The sequence below is a fragment of the Lissotriton helveticus genome, chromosome 6, assembly GCF_964261635.1.
Source record: "Lissotriton helveticus chromosome 6, aLisHel1.1, whole genome shotgun sequence".
Taxonomy (NCBI): domain Eukaryota; kingdom Metazoa; phylum Chordata; class Amphibia; order Caudata; family Salamandridae; genus Lissotriton; species Lissotriton helveticus.
In genome coordinates, this window is record NC_136067.1 from 1229313559 (window position 1) to 1229337516 (window position 23958).

A 23958-nucleotide genomic window follows, 5' to 3' on the forward strand; every position below is an offset into this window, starting at 1 on the left:
ATCAACAAATTGCGAGTACAAAAAAAAAAATGCAAAACGGCATTGATTCCTATGGGCCTCTAGGCCCATAGGAATCAATGTAATGCCATTCCTTAATTGCGATTCGCAATTAAGGAATCGCAATTTCCGAAAATTAAGAAATCCTAAAAACTTTTAGGATTTCTTGATGCATAGAATTTTGCATTTCCTAAATAGCGATTCCTTAATTTTCGCTATTTAAGAAATGCAAAATCCTAGATTGATGCATGTGGGGGCAGGTTCATCTTGGTGGAAAGTTTACCTTCAAACTTAGGCTAGTTTTTACCTGAAAGGAATTAATCAACAAGGTTGTTGTGGTCAGGCTGCAAGCTGGATCCAGGGAGAGGTTCGTCAATGGCAAGTTGCTAAAGTCTCAGGCTTTGGTCTTGGCATTGGCAGTGCAGTCATTGTTAACACGAAGAGTTGGTCGATTATTGGAACTTTCTATAGGCGACAATCGTGGGGAGGTTGCAGATATGAAGATCTCCAGCAGTAGAGTTCAGGTCTGTATCTGGTAGCATCATGCTGGCTATAAGATGCAATTTCCGCTTAGGCCCCGTTGAAATCCGCTTGCTTTCGCGAGAAGACCAGTTATGGTTCTTTTGCAGATGAAGATAACAGAACCTCTCATTTTTTACTTGGAGTCAAGTTCTTGCAGAGTTAGGGTTGGAGGAGTACTCTCTCACACCATCGAAGGGTCCAGGACATTGGAGGCACCTCTTGTGGGTCAGAAGGTACTCCATCAGAGACCAGCTGCAGGGATCAGGCAGGTCCAGTTGATACTGGTCAGCTGGGCAATTGCAGGGAAAGGCCTTGGGATACTTATTGGAACCCAGTAGTTCAAACTGGAATCATTACTGGGGTTCTCTATTCAAAGTAAGCAGGCAAGCAGGTCCAGTCTTCCTTCATGCTTCAGACAGCAGGGCAGTCCTTCTTCTGAGTCTCCACAGGTCCAGATGTATTCGTATGAAAGTTTCTGAGGGTGCTATTTTTATACCCAGTGCCGACCCGTGTAGAAGGGTCACTTCATTTGACCAACACTAAACTGCTTCAGGTCAGCTCTTCCCTTTGCCATAAGTTTGGCTCCAATATATCTAGGGGCATAAAGGTTAGACTGGCCCAGGTGTTTGCTGCATTTACTAGTGACAGGCTAGGCATTTTCAGTAGTCAGGAAGGGGGTAGGCACAGCCACCAGGCTACCCTTTGAAGTTTAGAAAGGGCTGAGTACAACACCAAGGCCCTTTTGTCCCCTGTCTAGAAGGAACACACATCACACCACAGGAGCACCATCAACAACAGTCATGTGACCCTGCACACGGCAGAAAAAGACATCTGGGTTAGGCAGGAAATTTCCAACTTTCTAAAAGTGTCATTTTTACACTAGTGATTTAAAATCTGGCTTTACAAGCGAATAGGATTTTAAATTGCAATGAAAATAAGTGGATGAAATATTTCTTTATCTGCTCCCAAACTGAAGTCATCACTTATTAAGTGTACTAATATAACCCAGTGTTAGTCTACGAGAGAGCTAGCCTTAATGCAGTGAAAAGGGGGTTTCCTGTTTTTTCACTGCCAAAACATGTAAATCTTAAGTACACGCGTTATCCTTTTTAAATAACAGTCACCCTGTCCTATGAGATGTAAGACCCCATCTTAGGTCTAACTTGTAGGTACTGAAAAGGAAGGTTTGGGCCTGGCAAAAGGTTTATTTTGCTAGGTCTTACTGCCAGTTTAAAGCATCATGTTTAACAGTACTACTTTAGTGTGTGGCACAATGAGTACTCCAGCCCATTTGTAGCATTCAATTTACAGACCTTGGGTACGCGTAGTACCATTTACTAGGTACTTAAAAGGAAATTCAATGTGCCAATTGGGGCATACCAATTCTAGCATCCCAGGAAGTGACAGCACAAGCACTTTACCACGTGTTAGCAAGAGTAAATTGAGGAGAATCCTAATGCCAGCAGAATGAGTTCTTTCAAAATAGGTTAGTGAAAGCAGAACAATCTGGGAGAACACCGAGCAAAAGATGGTCATTTCCAACACTCATGGTGATCTCTTCCAGGTGTTACTATGCCGAAAGATGATGCTGCAACTGCAAAACACAGGTCATTGTGTCTTCCACTCATCCTGTCACTTGACTGAATGATTACCTGACGTCCTGCACTCCAACAATGTGTAAAGTGCTGGGGTGCAGATTTAGGCCCATGCAAGGACAAATACTTCACAAGAGCACCAGGAAAATTTCATGAAAACATATGCTTCTGGTAAATTTTCCTGTGGATACCATAGCTTTGTACCTTTTGTTTCTACACAAAATGGAGATTCTGTAGGAGAATGTAGAAGGCAAATGTGAATTGTTTAAATGAAAAATTTCCATCCCTCAAACCCCATACCTAATGAAGATGTTAAGATACTTTCATCATTGCTTATGCATAGTGCTTCTAGAAGTAACTTTGATGTGCACTGAAGTGAGGGAAAGAAATGTGAATTGCTCTTGAATACCAACACAGTTATGACTGTAGACATTCACAAAACATTTATCTCCACCACTGAAGAACATTCACTTCTTCACCCCTAGGTGTCACAGCTAATGAACAATCTGCACACCCTGAAGATTTTTCATAGTTGGAATTGACATCTGCATTTGTAAACATTCTCTGACCCTAAATATGTGAATCATGATGAAAATTTTGTGTCCGCATGTGGCACTTTTCTAATAACAATACCTAGATTGTTCACAAAAAGAATGTTTTTTTCAAAAGCTATCATCAATGTGCCACATTTTTAGTAGCATAACAAATATGTGTGATAAATGAGAATGCAACTATACAAATCTAGGAAAATTTGAGTCCAAAAATGAATGAGGAGCAGTTCTGTTTATGGGGCAAATAGATTAGTAGTTCTGGTGGGAGAAAGGATTAGTGGCAGAGCTAATGGAAAAACAGGAGTTCGATATACATTTGTTTCACAATCCCTGATTTTGCTATTTGCAGGATTCTCAACCGCTGCCTCAAGTGCATACAAGCTTTTCAACTGTACCTACATAAGAGAGATTATACATTAGAGACCTAATGACGAGTGCCCTACTATTGGGTCCTGTATTCCTCCTCCTTTGAGGGTAAGGATACAGGAGACATCAGAAACTCTATGGATGGGCGCTGGTGGGTGTTACAAGGCATATGTTGAGTTTCCTCAGAAATTTGCAGGGAAATTGAGACTACCTCAACCAATTTCTCCTGAATTTACACTAATCTTTCCCTCATTTCTCCCAAAGAGTTTCCCCTAAAGATGTTGACTGTTCTCAGGGTGAAATACACGAGATCTGTAGAGTTACCACAAATGGAAAGGTGTGTGAAGCATTTAAAAGCACTAATACATTAAACAAGTAAGACACAACACAAAATATAAATCCAAAACTAATTTATAAAAATAGGACATATTGACCATAATCCAATGTATGGAACCCGAGATATAAATTTATAAAGAATAACCCCTTTCTAGTGTTTAAAAGCCAGAAAGCCAGGGAATAAGTCAGAGTTTCAGGCTGACCACGATGAAGCGCGGGCGGATACAGTTACTGGTAGGGCCTAGTAAAGCTTTTACCTTCTGACTTAGGGCCGGATGTAGGTCGGTCGGTAATGGCCGAAAATCGGTATTTTCGGCCGTTACCGACCGGTATTTACAAAATGGTATGTAGGGCCACATATTTTACAGATTCGGTAAATTTACCGATCGGTAAATTTACCGAATCTGTAAAATACCGAATCGGTATTCATACCTAATCGGTATTTTTGATATGTAGGTGGGACTCCTCTGAGTCCCACAACCCTTACCGATTCGGTATTTTACCATCAAATATATTTGATGGTAAAATACCGATTCAGGTGTGCATGCACATGTGTGCATGCACACCTGTGCCATATGACAGGCAGACCTGCCCTTAGGGCAGGTATGCTTGCCACATGGCCCCCAATTCTTTTTTGGGGGTGCTAGAGGGTGTCAAAGTGACACCCCCTGCACCCTTGTCAAAATCTGTATTTACCGATTCGGTAAATACCGACCGGTAATGCCCCTTTCATTCCTATGGGCTTCAAAGCCCATAGGAATGAATGGGGCATTACCGGTCGGTATTTACCGAATCGGTAAATACAGATTTTTACCGATTCGGTAAAAGGAACATCTGGATGTTCCTACATCTCCACCCCTTAGATTTACCGATTTTTAATTACCGAATCGGTATGATTCGGTAATTAAAAATCGGTAAATCTATTTTACCTACATCGGGCCCCTAGTCACTTTTATTTCAACATCGAGCAAGGTTCCTCATCAGGCCGGCTTTGGGTTTTACAATGGCAGCTTGGTTCAGCGCAATGCCAATGTCCACTCCTGTAAGTCTGGTTGATGACAAAAAGCTCTAGAATGGGGCAAACACCGAGTAGTTGTTTGACATTGCTGGCTTGACTCTTTAAGACGGGTCGGTCACCTTATCTTTACAATACTGCTTGTAAACAGTTCAAAACAAGATGGATCTTGTCACCCAGTCCATGCAACATTAAGTAATGTAGAAATCAAGTCCACTTTGTTCCATTATATTTACATTATTCGCAGGCTCGCTTTTGGAGCTCCTTCACAAGACTAAAGCACTTCAGCTGGAATCCGATTGGGCCTGCTTATAAAGTATAATTGATCTTGCCTCCGGTTGGGAGACAAGATCCGTCTACAAGCAGTAATTGCAGACGCTCTCCAATAAGCTATTGAACAGTTTGGGATTTATTTATACATAGTCTGGGGGTACTCAGAATCTAAAGTGATAGAACCACATTCTGGAGGGATTGAATTGGTCTTGATGAAGAGAATATAGGCTATTTTAAAGTTTGGGGTGCTTTGTTAAACCAGTACCCTTAAAATACAAACCTCACCGGGGCAAGATGATGGCCCCTTAAAGTGTGAGGAGTTAGACCAAAAGGTCAAAAGTTTGGTGCTGTGTAGGGAATTTATCATTACTATAAAGAGGATAAAGGATTTTGATTTGTAACATGGTAAGAGCTTTTTTTCTCTCCCCACCCCTTTCTCTTGTATATGCTTTTTGGTCTCAAACTCCTCCCTTCCCCCGTTCTCAGCCCTCTGTTTTCCCTGGGCTTTTTCTTTATTCTGAAATTTATTGGTGTGGATCTGTGTTTTATTTAGGGTACAGATAGTTTCATTGTTGTATTCAGAAAGTTAGCTGACAGCGGATCATATAAAATAAAATTAATTTGGAATATTTTAATTTTTCAATACCACTATTTTTTTGTTCCCTTTTCATTGCTTGCTGCTGTAATGGAAGTGCAATTACTTAACCCATTGATACATAGTGAATTGTCCATTGGGCATTTGCTGATGATCTGCTGAAAAAGAGAAGTATTCTTATCAACAGTTTATAATGCCAAAGTCATAAAAGCTCACTATGACGGTGACCAGTTAGCAGAGGTCAAACTGAGCAAATGAATGTATTACAAATCAGTAAAAAATAGCATACAAAAGAATTGTCAAAGAGCCAAAATGCTAGTTTTAGCATACTAGACATCCCCACAAAATGCACAAATATGCACAGACAACATGCATCATGTCTCCGTGTCATCAGTATCTCTCTTTGCCTCCTACGTTTTTGCCCTATTTTTATTGCCAAAGCCTGTGATGCTGCACTGCACAGGCACTTAAAACATTGGGAATAAAAAAAGGACTAAAAAATAGGACATACAGAAAGTGATAGGTTGCACAGAGACACAGCACAAATAGCCTCTGACTATTTGTGCATGTCTGTGTTTGTATGACCTATCACTTTACAGACAGATCATTCGCTTTCCTAATTCTTGTTTCTAATGTTTTTGAGGTCCCTGTAATTTACCCTTTTCACTCCACTTCAGCATTGGAATGTTGTGTACACGTTAAGAATTCGATAGTTCTTATCATTCTCAAAAAGGTAACTTTGCTCCAAAGTATCCCCATTCCTTATAGAAATGTTTGCTGCCAAAAATGCTGCCCAAAAAAAAACACTTGGGAAGACATCGGCGGATCAGAAAGGGTAAGATTGGCCACAGCCTGATATACCCATGAATGCCCGAAACACGTCCTAGTGGAGAAGATGTCCTAGAGGGAAAGCTTGCCTCTATTAGCACAACATGGCGTTGTATATCAAGCCCTACTCTCTGGAGATAGTGCTACAAGGATGTGTTATTGGATCTGTAATCTGTGAGTATGCAGGTCAATATTGTACATTAGAGGTAACATGTTTGTAGGAGTGCTAGAGGGAGCGAAAGATAGAGGGTATGGTTACAGAATCGCATCTCCTCATGCATTTGATCGAGATTCAGGTTCATGTCAAGCTCTTCATTTTTGCAAGTTGGTAAGAGATTTGTACTCTGGACCTTGGTAGGTAGCTGTAATAATGCATGAGGCAAATATGTGCACCTCTCATGTAAAACATGTTAATAGGTGGTAAAACACATATGCGTAAAATTAGATTGCTCCTTTATGGAGGGGTGAGGGCAGCTCCTTGGAAGGCTGCGAGGTTGCCCTTACAAGTATACTAGGCTATGTCTTTGTTGACGTAGCTTTGTTTCATATTATAGCCGGGCCTACTTTGATTTAGGATGGCATTTTGCTCTCTGGTTGCATTCCCTGAATGGTGTGGCAGTGATGATTGGGTGATAGGAGCGTGAGGGATAGTGAGCTAGTGCTGTTATAATCATTGGAACTATTGCCCATTATGACAATGTTAACCTTCCTAGCCACTCTGGGATATCAAACAATGTGGTTTATGGTATAAATGTTTATATCTGAGGATTAGATCATGAAGTTCCCATTTTCATAGAAATGATGGTTAGGTGACATTTCTGGATATATTAACCAAAGATTGTAAGTTTTTTTCCTGTAAGAGATTTTTGTGTCATTTGAGACAAAGAAGAAAAATCATTGCATTATGTTCTAGGAGGGTATGTATAAGCACAAATAGTATAGGTCATTTTTAATAGCATCTATTTGGGATAGTGGTAGTGTGTCACTGATTCAGGATCCTGTAATGATCATCAGGGATTGATCTTTTTGGTATGTTAGGGTACTTTAGGCCATGTGTTCTCTGAGGTGTTGCTAAATATAACCTATATTCTGACCTGATATGAATATCTATTTACTTTAAGGTTGGGGGGGCATAATATAATAACTCAAAAATCATTTATTTTGAAAAGTCAATTCAGCATGGGACAGCTGCAATATGCAGGCATGTGGTATTACCTAGTGCAGTGAAAAGATGCAGTTGTAAATGGGAGACAGCCATGACAACGCAGGCTTTACACCGCGCTGCCATTACGACACTGCCGTTACAACGCAAGTCGTTACAACGACTTGCGCTGGATGGCGCTAGAGACTAAGGAATAGTAGATTTACTATTCCAACACCTTCCCTACTGTTTTGTAGGCTGGAGTTGGAATAGTAAATCATACTATTCCAAAATCCAGCGCCTACAGCGCAAGTCGTTGTAACGACTTGCGTTGTAACGGATGCGTCGTAATGGCAGCGCGGTGTAAAAGCCTGCGTTGTCATAACGTACATCCATTGTAAATTGTCACATTATGACCCAGATTCACTGTTCTTTGATTCACATGTCATCGGTTAGATTCATGCTAAATCTGGCTGTTCAGTGTGATACACTATAGTGCAAAGCCACGTTGGAACTGTCATGATGGTTGTGACAAAGAATAGAGATCCAGAAATATTGCAGAATGGTTGCTATTGAGGGTGAGTGAGTGGAGGAAAATTGTGCCTTCATAATGGTACAGCCTTTAAATCCCAAAAGGGATAGGTCTTTGAGGTCTCGTGAGATTGTAAGCTCTAGGTTGACATTTTGAACTGAGGCTATAAAAACCATGCCCTCATGGTCACGCCTTGATTGGAAATCTATACTACTATTATAAAGGAAGAACTTTGAACCTTTGAGGCGGGTAAACTCGGGAACCACAGCGCCAATCCACACACCCGATACATCGTTGTAATTGTCAGGGTGTGCAGATGGACATAGGCTATATAAATAAAAAATATATAAGTTGTTTAAAAAATGTACGAGAAAACAAAAGTAGTCCCATGGAAGTAGCGCCGGCCGCGACGTGCGTGCTGACATCAGGAGCGCGGGGAGGAGCGGCGTCCTGGAGCGCGAGGAGGAGCGGCGGACAGGCGGGTAGGAGCGGTGAGGAGCTGCGGACAGGCTGGGAGGAGCGGCGGACAGGCGGGGAGGAGCGGCGAGGAGCGGCGGACCGGTGAACTCAGGAGCGCGGGGAGGTGCAGGGGATGAGGTAAGGCTCCGGGGGACTCACGGACAAGTCGGTGCGGGCGGGGGCACTGAAGCCAAGGTTGGGACGGGCTGCTACTCCGGGGGACCCGCGGACAATGTCGGTGCGGGCGGGGGCCCTGAAACCAAGGTCGGGACGGGCTGCTACTCCAGGGGACCCACGGACAATGTCGGGGTGGCGGGGGCCCTGAAGCCTGATTGCTCCCGGACTAGGTCGGGACGGGCTGCTAGTATATTGAATAAAGGAAGTGAAGTTACACTTCTTTTGTGATTAATCAAAAGCAAATTGTAACAGAAAATAATATGTTAAGTGTTTATCCTCAAGTGTTGAAACAAGCACTTGGGACATAGTTTCAATTTAATGAAGACTTTTTTGTGGAGTTAAAGGAAAATTTCAGTTGGGAACTACTCATTGGACTACATTTGCTGCACTAAAAGATACAGACAATTTATGGTTTAAGAGTATTGTTGTGATCAATAGTCTGATTACTATATCATAATGCTTTACAGGTAGGGAAATTCCATTTATGAAGAGGCACATAAACACAGCCTGAATCATAACCAGCACCTGGAGTAGATCAGACTAAAAAAAAAGTAAAGAGTGAAAAGTTGTTGGTATACCATTACCGCAGAGTTGTATTTTCTATTTCTCTTTTTGCATTCAGGATACTTGCAAAGTACCAACCGAATCTGTAACCGTTCCAGCAATAGATTAGTAGTGTTCCTTCCTGCAGCAGCGCCTCTTACCTCAAACCTCCTGTGTAGTGTTGGCAATCAGCCCCTAACCGTTTTTTTGAATGAGGTGGGTCAGCATCGCTCCCAATAGTCCAACAAATATCACAAAGTTTGTGTTGTGGTTCTGACATGCATTGTCTACCATAGTCTCTCCATTTCTAATTTCTGGGTGTAGCACAGGAGTCAGACATGTGAAATGTACATGTGAAATGTGTACTTTAGGTTAAAGCGCACTTGTTCCAAGTAGGGATAGCTGATGATGTACTGATTGACTACTTTCTTGCTCCTGCTTTTGTAGGTGTTACTATAAAGGCTATTTAAGTTAACTTAGATTAGCACCAATAGCTACTCTTTTTTTGTTGGCCCATCGAGACATGCTTCCTTGCATATGTTAGCAGAGGTATGAACTGAAAGGGTTTGAAAACTATGGGGCATATTATCAAGACAGGCGATAAAATTATCGTCGTTTTAGCGGCAGGAAACAGCTGCTAAAACGGCGATAATGGGCTTGATAATATACTCTATGGAATACCAATTGAAGCCCATGTTAGATGTGAAGGACATCTAACCTGAGCTTCAATAGGAATACCATAGAGCATATTATCAAGCCCATTATCGCAATGCCGCTAAATCGGCGATAATTTTATCGCCTGTCTTGATAATATGCCCCTGTGTGAGGATTAACTTTCCATGCAAAATATGTTTTGTGCGTAAAAGTGGCTTCGACACTGCTGTAAACAGTGCTTTGCAATGATTCACGACACTTTGGGTCTAAGGGTCTCTTATACTTTAATTAGAGCAGCACAAACACTTACTAAATCAGGGCTAGGTGTCAAAGGTGTGTAATGCTATAGCATCAGGTTAAGGTACAAAGTCATCATTGGTGCATCATCAGCACGATTTAAAAAACCTTAGGAGCAAGAAACATTTCTATGTGCAAAGCCATAGTTAAGTGGAAAACACGTCTGAGGTAAAGTAAGCAGGACTGTAGTATTTTATTTATAGGCAAAGTCACATTTATATATAAAATCATCCATGATGCATTATCAATTGCAGTTTTCGAAATATTTTAGATACAAAAACATATTTAGGTGCAAAATCACCCTTTGAAATACTTATGGAGACACGTTTAGAAGAGAAATCAAATGTAGGTTCACAAACACGGTTAGGTGAAAAATCAACCTTGATGTAACTTCAAAATAAATTACATTTAGAAACAAAAACATAATCAGGTATTGATTTTTCATTGGTGCAACAACTGTAAGTCTGTAAACACACTTGTATGAGCAAATTTCATGTTAAGGTTCAAAATCACCCTTTTAGGTGTAAAATCATGTTTTGGTTCAAAATCACCCTTGTTGCAGCAGCAGCAGGAGGGTGGAATCAATTCAGGTGTAGACCCGACTTTCCCTTGGCAAGCAGTATGCAGTGTTGTGATATCACATGTAGCAGTAAAATATATTTTTGCAAAATCTCATTAAGGTCAGTAATCAAAGTTGATGCACAATCACTGGGAGTGTGGAAGGAGCACAAACCACATTTAAGAGCTACAACACATTCAGGTACAGGTAGGCCTTTTTTAACTTTGTCACCATCAATATCACAAAGGTGTGTGCAATTCTAAACAAGACTTCAATGGCAGCAATATTGAGTGGCACTGGGAAGATGTTCATCATTGCTCAATTACAATATCCATGACTGTTAAGAGTGGATATCAACCACTATCCAACCCTTCCACGTCATAACAACATTACAATAAACTTGAACATCACAAGGGGCACGTGACATGGATTCCCATTAAGTCGGGCCCTTTTAACATTAAACATAGAACCCAGGGCTACATTGGTCCAATAATACATCATCACCAGACCTAAGATTGGGTAATGTCAGCCTTGTATAAACCTGTACGCAGATCGATCCAGGAAAAGCATTTGAAATCCTTCAAACAATAATCATGGACTCTGGCTTAGTATCAGGCTGTCAAATTAACCAAAACAAGACAAAAATGTGGAGTGATAGTTGCAAATCAGATAATAAATCAAAGTTGTTAAAAAACAAGGTTCAATGGCTGATAGCCTGCATGTTGTCTGATGTCTGAAATGAGGATGAATTATGAAGATGTACTAGACAAAATAGTTAAAAATGGTTGGGCGATCCAAAAATGTTGTGCATGAGTTGTCTCAACCAGAATAAAATGCAAATTCTAACTACAAATTCTCCACCACGTATACCCTTTTCCCATTTGAATCCTATCTTAACCCTTGTTACAGGAGTCCCATTGGGCTATCACTAAAAATCCTTATAAGGTGGGATGACTTCAATGTGGTCAGAAGAGGGATCTGTTTTCAAGAGATTGTGGGGGTCCACAGGGCACGAGACAAGGAGATTAAGGAGGTAGAACAGCTCTTGCTGCAGCTGGAGAGAGCCATGGAATGCAACGTCTCTGAGGGCAGTAGTCAAAATGTGACCCTTCAGAGTGCTTGCAGCGCTTTCATTTTACGAATATTTAACTACAGCACATTGTGAAGGTGACAAATTGGGCAACCTCTTTGCCTGGCTGATAAGACAGGATGATTGATCCTGCCCTATTGTTAAAGTAACCTTGCACACCAGAGCTACCCTCCATGTGCAACAAGATGTCCTTCAAGCATTCCTTAGATGCAATTCCTCTATGAATTTATTTATTAATAGATGAGGTGGTGCCTTCTTGTCGGGCCTCACCATTCCTTGAATCCCTGATGCCATCAGGATAGGTTTGGATGTGGTAATCTCGGACATTAAAGAAGCCATTCGGGACCTAGCGAGGAACAAAACCCCAGGCCCGGACAGACTGCAGATTGAATATTACAGCACCTTCATCACCAGCCTCAAGTCTCGCCTAGTAGAGATGTTTAATGATGCTCTGGTGACATGGGGAGTTGCCTTCATCTCCACACAATTCCCTTTTGGTGTTCGTCCTAAAACCTGAAAGGGACCCCACTAACCTTTCCTCATATGGACCAATTTCCATTCTAGGCACAGACTATAAGATCCTGTGGAAGGTATTGGTTAGCATGTATGCTCAGGTCATCCACGAGCTTATCCTTCCAGACCAAAATGCCTTTGTCCTGGGCCGGAGCATGTCCCAAAACATCAGGTGTTTATTTCAAGTACAGGGTCAAGTCCCAAAGTGATTCCAGCATTCAGCCTGCCTAATAATGGACCTAGAAAAATGATTTTGACTCACTTACATGGGGTACTACTACACCAAAAGGGGGTGGGCAAGTGCCTATTGGTATAAATGAAACTGTTGTATACCCATCCCATCTCCAGAATCTGCTTAGGTCAGCTCATCTCACCTGCCTTTGTGGTTCATAGAGGAACAAGGCAGCTATGTCCCTTAGCCCTCCACTATTTGCATTAGCAATGGAACCCCTCACTTTTGGGTTTCACTGGGTCAAAACTGGTGGAACCCCGTAGATTATAAGATGCATGCATGCTGATGACCTACTCCTGTACCCTTGCGTTGTCTGCACGGACCTCTCTCCCAAACACACCATGCTTCATGTATTCGCATGAACCGGCGGGCCGTCAGGTCAATTCGGCCAAGTTGTCTGTATATCCACTGCACGCCTATACAGCCCCACTGGAAGTCCAATTCGAGGGAACCCAATTAAGCTGGTGGGAGGCCACAGGCCAATACCTTGGAGTCCACCTTTATCACTTCTAGAATTATTTCAATGGAAGGCATCCTAAAGAGAGCTCCGTCCAAATTGAACTCGCAATTACAATTCTGGAAAAATAATCCCCTGGCCACCACTGGGAAAATAACTCTGTCAAAAATGGGAATTTTAGCCTGCCTCCTATACTGTTTTGCAAACCTTCATATTATGGTCCCTCAAAGATTTTTTCAAGAATGGATACTATGCCTGGAGACCTTATCTTGGGCAGCAGATGCCACTGAATAGTGCTGAAAGAGCTGCAATTGCCAGTTGGTGAAGGTGGACTCGGAGCCCCACATTTTGAAGACTACTGCTTGGCAGCACAAATGCAATGGACATCCTGTTGGCTAGCAGGTCGTAACCTGGGATGGGCCTGCCATGGGTCAGATTCCCTTGCACTGACCAAGATAAGATGCATACTGCTCCCTAGAACCGCACTACGTCCCTTTGGTCCCTACAGGCATCAGTGGCTCGTAGATGTATGGCCATGATTCACCTTCTCACACACCCAACTCCTGGTAATTCCCACCACAGCCCCTGCTGGGTCTCCCATGTTTTTCTGGCTTTTATTTGATCTTACACCTGAGGTGGTGGCAGAAGCGGCATATTGACTATGTACGGCGACCTCTATTTACTTTTGATCAAGTGAGGACATGCTTTTGTAGGATTTTCCTTTTACTGGCTAAGAGAACCCTCACCTTACAGAGGAGGGCACCTTTGGTCCCACTGGTGACAATGTGTCATGGGACAATACATAAGTGTGGAAAAGCTGAATGGAAAGCACTACACTATGAGGAGGTTGAATTCTTGGAAGGTGTCCTCTCTCAGCGGTATAAGACACTCTTCTCACCCAATTCCTACAAAATATACAGACCAACAATCCACCCCCATGGACTTGACTAAGGGGACCCCCATTAGCCCACGCCACTGTATATCCATACCTCTACCGGGTGCTTTCCCTCTCCCACCCCCAATCTCCCCCTTTAACCCCCTGTCTTCCCTCCACCATATGGTTGCACTTCTTCCCCTCTTAGCCTTGACCAGCGGGCCCAGCACATACCCATTCAGCTGCACCCCTTCCGCAAGGGATGAACTCCTGAATCCAACGATACTCTTGTACCGCCCCCCATTACAGACTAGCCTACCAGCATGGCCAGACTGGCTGTAGCGGGCATCGGGCATTTTCTCAGTAGGTTGGAATGCTGGGGGCCGATTTTGCACTGGTAGGGGGCTGTTGTTCAGCAGATATTCAATATCACCCACAAGTAACAAAAGCAGCAGAGCTGTACCCAGGGCCAGACTAACTACCGGGCGTTTTGGAATTCTGCCGAGCTGGGGGCAGAGTTCACTGCAGTGGGAGCTGATTACGTTCATGGAGACCTGTGTGTACTTCGAAATAATTAAAGCAAAACAAATTTCGTTCAGTACATGCAGGTCCCCATCAACGAAATCTGCCCTCAGGTCAACAGCATAACCATAACGCCCGGTAGCCAGTCCGGCCCTGGCTGTACCCTTGCCTCTCCCCCACCATCAAAATTGCCAAGGATGCTTTGTGTTCCACTTCTGGCCTTTCCTATAAGTAAGCCTGAATCAACATCCCCCTCCCCAGTTCATGGGCAGTGCTTCAGTTGGGCAGAGAGGTCTACCAAATCACAGCTGCTTCACGCCCCCGCACCTGTATCGGTTTCTGGGGGGGACACACATTTACCACACCTTGTAAGAGGACTTTTGTATGTACAACTATTTCCTCATAAAATTGTATTGTCACATTATGGAACATTATGATTCCCCTTCTTTGGAGAATGTACTCCTGTGTAAGTTTGATTTAATAAAAACTAATACAAACTGTTTTAAAAAAATCAAATGGGAGGAAATAAAAGGAAGAATATGCACGTTTAATCACCTACACTACTTTACAAATGGTATATTAAGGTTTAAAGTTATTTTTCATTCTTACAGCCCAATATGGGACAACCTATTCATTCCAGAGCTATGTTTGAAAAGCAAATGTCGGACTAATTTAAGGTAGCCGATCGAACATCTATAATTAGAGAATACATTTATTAAGTGACAAAAGGCAAATCAGCCTTTACATATTTTCATTATATTCAACTCTCCTCCCTCCTGGGTCCTAGAATTAACTCAGTCCCCACAATTGCTAATGAAGTAGAGGAAGCAAATTGGAAATATGCCACTGCAATGAATTCCGTTCCCCAACTACATCATGCTGAATCAAAAAAATTTGAATGTTGTAAAGGAGAAAAAGAAAAGCGGATAGCAGAATTAGAGAATGTAATTACACCTAAACATCAGGATCAATGTTTGCTACATCTGCACAAGGAAACACAGCATACCTATGTGGCACAATACATATTTTACAGTGCAGCATCATTGTTTGACCCCCAGAACAGATGTGTAAATTTTTTTAGACGTTCATCACAGCCTCTTCTATGGGAAATCAAGAATTGGACACGTTAAAACACATGCTTTCAGGCTGTAAGCTTATATGTGTTAGGAAAAATAAATACAGGAATCATAAAACAAAAGCTAACGATTTCTTATTTAACAAAATGCTCAGGAGTTCTACAAGAACATAGAGACTTTTCAAATATGGAGGATCCGCTGATCTTTTACATGACGCCAGCAGCAAAAAAAGAACACAAGAGGCACTGGAACATCATTGAAATCTAGTTTTTATATATGCTGGGCTAAAATAAGATGGATAACAGAATATGTTAATATGGCCTAGTGACGTACAGTCATAGCAAATTAAATTATATGATGAGATGCTTTACAAAATATAAATGTATGAAAGCAAGGATGATAAATGAGGGAGGTGCCAGCAAAGGTAAGAAAACAGCATGCAAACTATCACAGTAAACAATGCTCCAATGACTAATAATGTTTCATACATCATGTAAAATTATGCTAGGTGGAATGGCAATTTTGTATGAATAAGCCTCAGTTACAATGAATGGCATCAAAAATAAAGTTGTATCAACTTTTTCAGTCCTGTCACATTAAGATGTAAAATTGCACTTGCTCAGCAACAAGTAAAGCTTTTAGGAGCATAGATGCACCTCACTTCACTATCCCTGCTCTGCAACAGGAAGCACTCTCCAGTCAGGTGAAATAATGGACCTCATAGTGGATAGCTAATAAGTAGTATTATCGCAAATGCGATAAAAAACGTCCGCAATGCATGAATATCGCTGAAAAGTCAGCGATATTCATGCATTACCGAGCTAATGCTCTTAGCCATGTAATCCACCTCCCATTGGATAACATGGCTAAGAACTGCTCAGGGCGGGTGTTAGCTTTTGGAGATATTCGCGCTTAGCGCGAATATCTCCAAAAGTTGGTAATAGGAGATAGCGATGTTAGCGACTGTTTCCAGTCGCTAACATCTTGGCACGCCCACTTTGCATGTCATTAGTGATAAATATCACTGACATGCAAAGTGGGGCCCAAGATGGTCGCTATCTCCTACTAGCTGTCGCAAACTGGTGTTAGCGACAGCTAGGTAATAGGGAGATAATTTTATTTCCGCTTTCTTGGCTTTTAAAGCAAAAAAAGCGGAGATAAACCCCCTTGATAATATGCCCCCAAGTGCGTTGAGTTCCCTGCGTAGTACGGGCCCAGATATTAGCTCAAAAATCCCATTTATGCATTAAAGTTGTGTAGTGCTGAGGTCGGAACTCTTTGCACCCACTGCAAAGGCTTAGCTTTGCATAAGTGAACATGGTAATCAATAGTAAATATGAGCCTAAGTTTGTTTTAGATAGATAGATGTTTTCTCTTATTTCTTAAGTTTGGAAACAATGATATGTATTCCACCCTGGATTTGTAATTCATTCAAGCTACATATTCCACGGTTCACAAACCGGACTAGTTCCACTGTGTATGTGCCTATTTTATGAAACAAAAAACCTGAGAAAATGTAGCACTTCAAAGTTACGTGTGAGGCTACTTCGTTCCCACACACATATGAAAATTAAATCATAAAATTGTACAATTTGTAAGCTGTTTGAACATCGACTCTCATCATCATCATCCATACATTAACTTTGCTTCATTTTTAGAACCAGTAAAAGCTCCGGCAGCTAAAGTTGCAGCAACAAAAGTCACAGTGTCAGGTAATTAGTTTCACACCTAATAACTCTATCTGTAATACTTGTCAAACATTGCCATCTACTGGTCATTTGTTAGAAGGCGTTGCTACAGTTTGGCTACTATTTACAAATAGGTCAGTTCACAAAATAAGAAATGGAAGTGGGTCGCAAATTCACCTGCCTCATTGAAATTCATGGGTTAGACCATAAATTGCAACCTACTCTGATTGGTGCCCATCAAAGGGATGGTGGTCTGCTATGGTCAACAGACCACCAAGTCTGCTACTGCCTTTAAATACACGTGTTTTTTTTAAAAATGCAGCCTGTTTACTTTGAAGGAAACCGAGTCGCATTTTAAGAACAAATGCTAACTTTAAAACATATTTTTAAAATAAGAGGTTTGTTTGAGATTTTGTAGTGGCTTCCTGGATGACTGCCTACTCTTCAACATTTTTTTATTTCCATGCAAAGCACTTGTTCCCTTTTTGCAAATGGGTTATCACCCCAACTATGGAGTCAGTAATTTGTTAGTGTTTTGTGACCAGATTATGGTTGCAAAACATTGCTACATCTCAGATGATTTTCAGTTTGAAATGGACACCTACAACACGCCCTTCTAAATTCAGGATCGATATCCATTTGCAATCTGATTTCAAGAGACCGTAAATGTTTTTGTTACACCTTCATCCAAGTCCATAAGCAACAAATCTAGATTGAGAGATGCTAACAGACTTTATACTTCTACATAAACATACCCCAGTAGACAGGAGATCAGACATCCTCATTCCCATGGCTATACCTGCCATTGAATGATGAAAAACACGTAAAGGGCTAAAGAGACTGCTTTATGAAGCTACCAGGCATATTTACAAGGGGATTGCGCCACTGGAACATCACTTTTACGGATGTTCCGGTGGTGCAATGCCCTGCACCATATTAACTAAGTAGCGTTATGTCACTTTTTGCGGCTTAACCCTGCTTTGTAAATCTAGTACCCTTTCACACAGGTACCTGCATGAAAGGGGCGGGCACTGGGTGTTACTGTGGGCGTACACTGCAACACCCATTGCTTTTTGAGGCTGTCCCAGATTTACAAGGATTTGTAAATCTGAGGCAGCGCCAAAAACAGATGCCATGCAATAACAGGCATTAGAATGGCTCATTGAGGAGGAATACTTTTATTTCTCCTCGCTTTTGCTTCCACTAAGTGTGCTGCACATTCTGCAGCACACACAGAAAGAGCAAAACGCTATTATTGATTGTTTATCTGCAGGAAGGGAACCTTACTGCACATGAACAATCATTCCCTGCAATGCAGGCACCCTTGCACTATGGTGCAAGGGTTTCTGGGTTAGTGCTAGGCAGCTATTTTTAGTGCCAGCACTAGGAAAAAACACAGGGGTGCACTGTATTGTTGTAAATACGCATATTCATGTGTTTTGGAAATGGCAGAGTGCAGTGCTGCAAGTTCTGCTGCAGCGCCTGCTGTGCCATTTCCTTGTAAATATGCCCATGTTCTAAGTTGTTTTCATTTGTATTTCAAACTCTTCAAGCTCATTGCATGAAAATATTTAAAACTGGTGGCTTAGCAAATGTCAGTGCTGAAGATGTTATGTTTTTAGTAGCATTCTGAAGCAACCTACTGATTCAGTGCTATATGAAAACAACAAATATAAAGAATGGTGTCACACATAAAAATGGAAATGGCATTTACCATTCATTTCACGTAATGTAAGGCCCCTGTGCCTCTTTCATAGGTAAAGGAAAGTTTAGGCTTAGAGGTAAGTAAATACCTCAACATAAATACATTAAAACACAGGAAGTTATGGCAGTTATCACATAAAAGAAGCAGCTTTAAGTAACATTGAGTAAATAAATGTTGCTTTTTGGATTTTTAAGAGCTAATAGTTTGATGCGTTAAGGAGGAGGGGTGGCTATAGATCACAGCAATACATGCCACGTAATTGGAGACATAAGGCCTGCTAATTATTCAATTTAACATAATTATATAGTTTTCATAAGCAGCCGCCCTCGCTTCAAATGCAGGCGGAATGGAAAGACAGTGTTTCCTTGGGGGAAGGATGTTCCTGTCTCTTATGTCTTTGTGTACAAGTCATTTTCTCAACTGTAATTCTATATATATTGCATAGCTAGAATTGTAATATATTGATGGGAACCTATTACACACTTCACATTAACTGACTAGGGTTCTCATTCTCCTTTTGTCTCCCACAGTTAAATCAAAGACAGTCAATGGAACAGGTATGTTCATTGGAAAGCTGTACATATGGCATGCATGCTTTGAGCACTTAAATAGATTTGTGCATGAAATAATGCTTTGACATGACTGTTGAGAGCACTGATGTCTATGTGTCCTATACAAATGGTTGTGTAGGCTCTGCATTATGAACAGTGATGTGCGCTTTCATGAATTCTAGAGTGGGTGTAGGGGCCTTGAAGTGGCCACAAACAGCAGTTGTGAGAGAACTTAAATTCTTGCCACTTACAACTTGAATACAGACTAAAGGCCTCATTATGAGTACAGCGGCTCGTAGTGGCAGACTAACCACCGCCACCACTGTGGGTCTGCCCGCAGTATTTTTAGTGTAGGGGTTGGACCGCCACAGGATTGCCACCATTGCCAGGATCCAAAATCATGCAGTGGTGGTGCAGCAAATAGGGGCAGCATATGCTGGTGGTGCCGCTGCAGCACCGCCAAGCATCTTACAGGTAGCCTGTCCACTGCCCACTTCACTGCTCCTGGGAATGCTGTTGTGCCCCCTGGGAATGCACCCCTGTTCCTGCAGAGTGTTGCATGCACAACAAGGCGCATGCCGCATCGTGTAGGAATGTGCTGTCATTGCAGCGGTCTGCTGTTAAGGATCCTCTATGTGCCTAACACAGCCACCGCCATGAGACCGCCGCAGCACCGCCCACCCGACCTCAATTCAACTCTGAGTCTGGCAGGTGGATGCACCACAGGCTTGGCAATCCTCCTGAGGATGCAGCTTTGGCGGTGCCGCAAGAGAACTGCCGAACTTGTAATCGGCCCCTAAGCTCCTCTACATAGTAAGGCATTTCCCTCCCCGACTCAAAACAACGGGATTATGGGTTCCACCGAAGGACCTTAGTCAGCAACTGCCTTTAAGTTACTAGTTTTTAAGTTAAGTACATTTTGGAATCCTTCAATGGAAATAGACTTACAGACACTGTTGTAACTGTCTGGACTTCACACTAATTGGCACTGCAGTTGAAAAACAAAGGACTTTTATGAAAAACTGGAAGCTGTGCTCTTTTGGACAACTCATCCAATATTTTCATTGGGCTCCACAGTGGTTCTGATTTTTAATTATACAAGGAGGAGAGAAACGTTTTTAGGGAAGGGGGTGTAACACCCTACCTCATTCAATTCGACCTAATAATCAATGCTACTTGCCATTGCTGTACTTTTTAGCATGACCTGAGCAGGCGCAGTAACCTCAGATTTGGAAGTTGTGTGTTTTTATGATGGCCATTTCCAACCTCACTATGTTCCAGTGGATGTTGTATTCATCACCAGAGCTAACCTTATGACGACACAAGCCACAGGAAGGTTGAGAGCCTGGCATCCACAGCATTATAGATTCACACAAATTCTTACACCAAAAATCGAACACTGCTAGGTTTCATTACAATGAATGTACAATGAGGGAGTAACATTTGGTTGGTAGGTTTTGTTCACAACAACCAACCAACAATTTTAGCAACAGGCAAATAAAAATCACATATATAGCTAAATGTGTACAATGTACTCACAGCAAATGTGAATAGACTACCAGCTGAAGGCATTATCATATGAGTAGAAAGGGCAATTTGTGGTAAACATGTTTCCTAGATTTTTCTTGCAGCCAAAGCAAATTGACATGCTATGCCCCCAGAGGGGAGCAAGCATAACCTGCTGTTCCATTGTCAGTACAGCACCAGCTATTAACCCCTTCCGTGCTCCCGTCAGCCGTCGCAAGAACTACCTGGCTGGTGCTGCAAACGGCCAACGTGGCCCGCCGACTCCTCAGAACGCCCACACAGCGCAGAAATAACGGCCGTGGTAAACAGGTTAAGGGAATATTGTGAACCTTATGTGGGCATATTTGCTTTAAAAAACTATAACAATTGAAGATTCAAACATTTTGAAGACTACATCAATATTGGCAAGTGTATTCTACAATTATTTTCAAGGCACAGATTTAAACATAAAGATGGTAGACTAAGAAATAACGTCCACATAAAGAAAACGACCTAAATAAGTGTTGCGAAGTGAAAAATTCCAAAAGCAGGGTAACTTACATCTCTCGTATTGTATTAATTTAACGCTTTACAATTCAAACTTCAACATATTTTTGGGTTCGAGAGATTAATTATTGGAAAAGGTGCAAGTCAGAATGTCCTTCGATGGTTGGCTACCCACACTTTTGGCACTTCATAAGTCCAATTTAACTTGACTTTACTCTTAAGATACTTTTTTGTGAACTTTATTTTTGCAGTCTACATTTTTGAGTATTTATATTTGTATACAATACTCACAGGTATCCCATCTAGTGTTACAACACGTGACGTGATGAGGAACAGCTCACCCCAATTAGATTCTGCATCCCTAGGCGCTGGAAAGTTCAAAATTCCTTTTGTTTAAATAACCCTCAATCAGTCTAGTAGTGTTATGCTTCATCATCAGGTTCACCCTGTCTCCTAAAGGTCAGGGTGGGCTTGACCATATTCTAGGGAGCTCTTATAAGAAAGGAACTAGGGGGGCATAACAACAGATTAAAAACTCCTCAACCGCTCCAAGGTATGTTTATGTTATGTTATAGGGGTATTTGTTAGGTGCACAGCTACTCCAGGGAGTGTCCCGGCGCTATCTTAACCCCAGAACAGAATAGATGAAGGAACAGCCTGCAGTAGCTAACTAATCTGCACTACTGTTGAAAAAGCCAGGTCTTTAAGCTATGCCTAAAGCTGAGGAGAACACGTTCTTGTCTGAGGGAAAAAGGGAGACTATTCCATAATTTTGCTGCTACTACGTGAAAGGAGCGACCTCCTTTGTAAGAATGGCAAAACCTAGGCACAATTGTCAGCTGCTGAGATGATGATCGCAGTGTTTTGAGTGGTTTGTAGGGCTGAATTTTGTTCCTAATATAAGGGGCTCCAATGTTATTTAGGGCCTTAAAAGTTAGGACCAGGGATTTAAAAAAGATCCTTTGTCTCACTGGTAACCAGTGCAAGGCTCTAAGGTGGGGAGACCTGTGTGACCTGGATCCAACCAAAAGCACAGACCTAGCTGCCGCATTTTGAACCACCTGCAAGCGGTTCAGTAAGTAGTCCGGAAGGTCCAGGTACAACACATTTATGTAATCCAACCTAGATATAATCAGGGCCTGGACCACTGTTTTCCTATGAGGAATAGGAACCAGAGGGAGGAAATTCCTCATCATTTTGAAAAGCTCGAAACAGGTGCCAGCAACTGATTGAACCTGGGACTTCATAGTCATGTCGGAGTCCAACTTTACTCCTAGATATTTTATGGTGGAGACAATTTCTGACTTGTCGGAATTGCAGAGCAACTGATTTTGATTATACCAGTCAAACATCTTGGTGAGGGAAACATTGACTTCATTACCGTTAAGCACTTCATCCTTCTCACAGGTGAGTACCAATTATCATCTGCGTATGATATACTTTTTGCCTGTATTGTTCAGCTAAAGGAGCAAGAGGGGCCATATATATATTAAACAGGGTCGGACTTAAAGCGGAACCCTGTGCGATCCCTAGATTCAGTGGAGGAATGAGGTCTGAGAAAGGAGGAGCCCAGACTGTTTGCTGCTGGTTATCCAAAAAGGAAGTAAATCATCTGAGCACCGTGCCCCCAATGCCGCTGTCCCTCAATCTATGAAGGAGGCGATCATGTGGCACGGTGTCTAAGGCCACCAACAGATCTAATAGTATCAGCACCGCATTTCCTCCTCTGTCCAGGGTGGTTTTGACCGTCTCTGAGATTTCCAATAGAGCGGTTTCTGTACTGAAGTTTGCTCTAAAACCTGACTGACTCGGTGAAGTACCTGGCTCACCTCAATAAAATCTGTGATGATGGTATTCACATATTTCTCCAAAACCTTGGAGAAAAAAGGTAGAAGCAATATGAGTCGGTAATTGCTGGCTACCAAGGGATCAGCTAATGGTGTTTGTAAAAGTGGAAGAATTTTCCCATGCTTCCAGTCTACTGGCATCCTTCCTTCGGACAGAGATAGATTCAATGTCCGATTAACAGCTGGACTTATTACTTCAGCAATTGATGCCAACGTTTTTGCTGGGCAAGGGTCGGAAGGGGATCCGAATTTTAGGGCCTTCATGATTTTAAGGAGGTGGCCATGGGCATGGGCAAGAACTCCAGAAGGTTATTCTCCGTAGAGGGGCATATGGGGAGAAGCCTAACAGTACTACTGACCCTGTCCTGGTGGGGGCTACTGAAAGAGTCCTGTATGGCTTGGATTTTCCTATAAAAGTATTGTGCAATTTCATTTGTCCACACATTAGAAGGGGAAAAGGAGTTTTTGGAAGCATTAGTTGTAGCAAAATCCTTAACAATCTTGAATAACTCTTTAGCGCAGTTGTCAGCTTGTTCAATTTTTACAGCCAAAACCGTTTTCTTTTCTGCTCGAACTTTTACATAATGGGCTTTCAAGGCCATTTTGTATGTAAGGTTATTTATAGAATCAAAGCTCTTCCTCCATCGGCGTTCAAAATTTTTACATGCACTTTTACTTTTCCTTAAGGACTCATTAAACCAAGGGGCTGAAATTCTGCCCTGTTTGGCCACTCGTAATTTAATGGGGGCTAACTGCATGTTACACTCCTGAAGCCAGTATTCCAAAGAAGATACATCATGTTCAAAGTTATTGTTGACTGGTATAGGGTGTTGACTATTTTTGTAAGGAAAGAACTGTACACACCGGGTTACGTTTAATTATTCATCAGAGCAACTCAGACGTTGTTATGAGATAAGAACTTTTCCACCAAGTATCATTGAGTGTTAAAT

The 23958-nt window shown here is 41.9% G+C and overlaps 1 protein-coding gene across 1 annotated transcript in view; it reads left to right on the forward strand.

The window, feature by feature from the left end:
* LOC144762658 (uncharacterized) overlaps positions 1-23958 on the forward strand; it is a 1356333-nt gene that overhangs the window by 291856 nt on the left and 1040519 nt on the right. Inside the window, exons 8-9 of the mRNA XM_078647891.1 lie at positions 16863-16916; positions 19128-19154. Of these exons, the coding sequence (XP_078504017.1) occupies positions 16863-16916; positions 19128-19154 (81 nt within the window). The remainder of the gene's footprint in view (positions 1-16862; positions 16917-19127; positions 19155-23958) is intronic.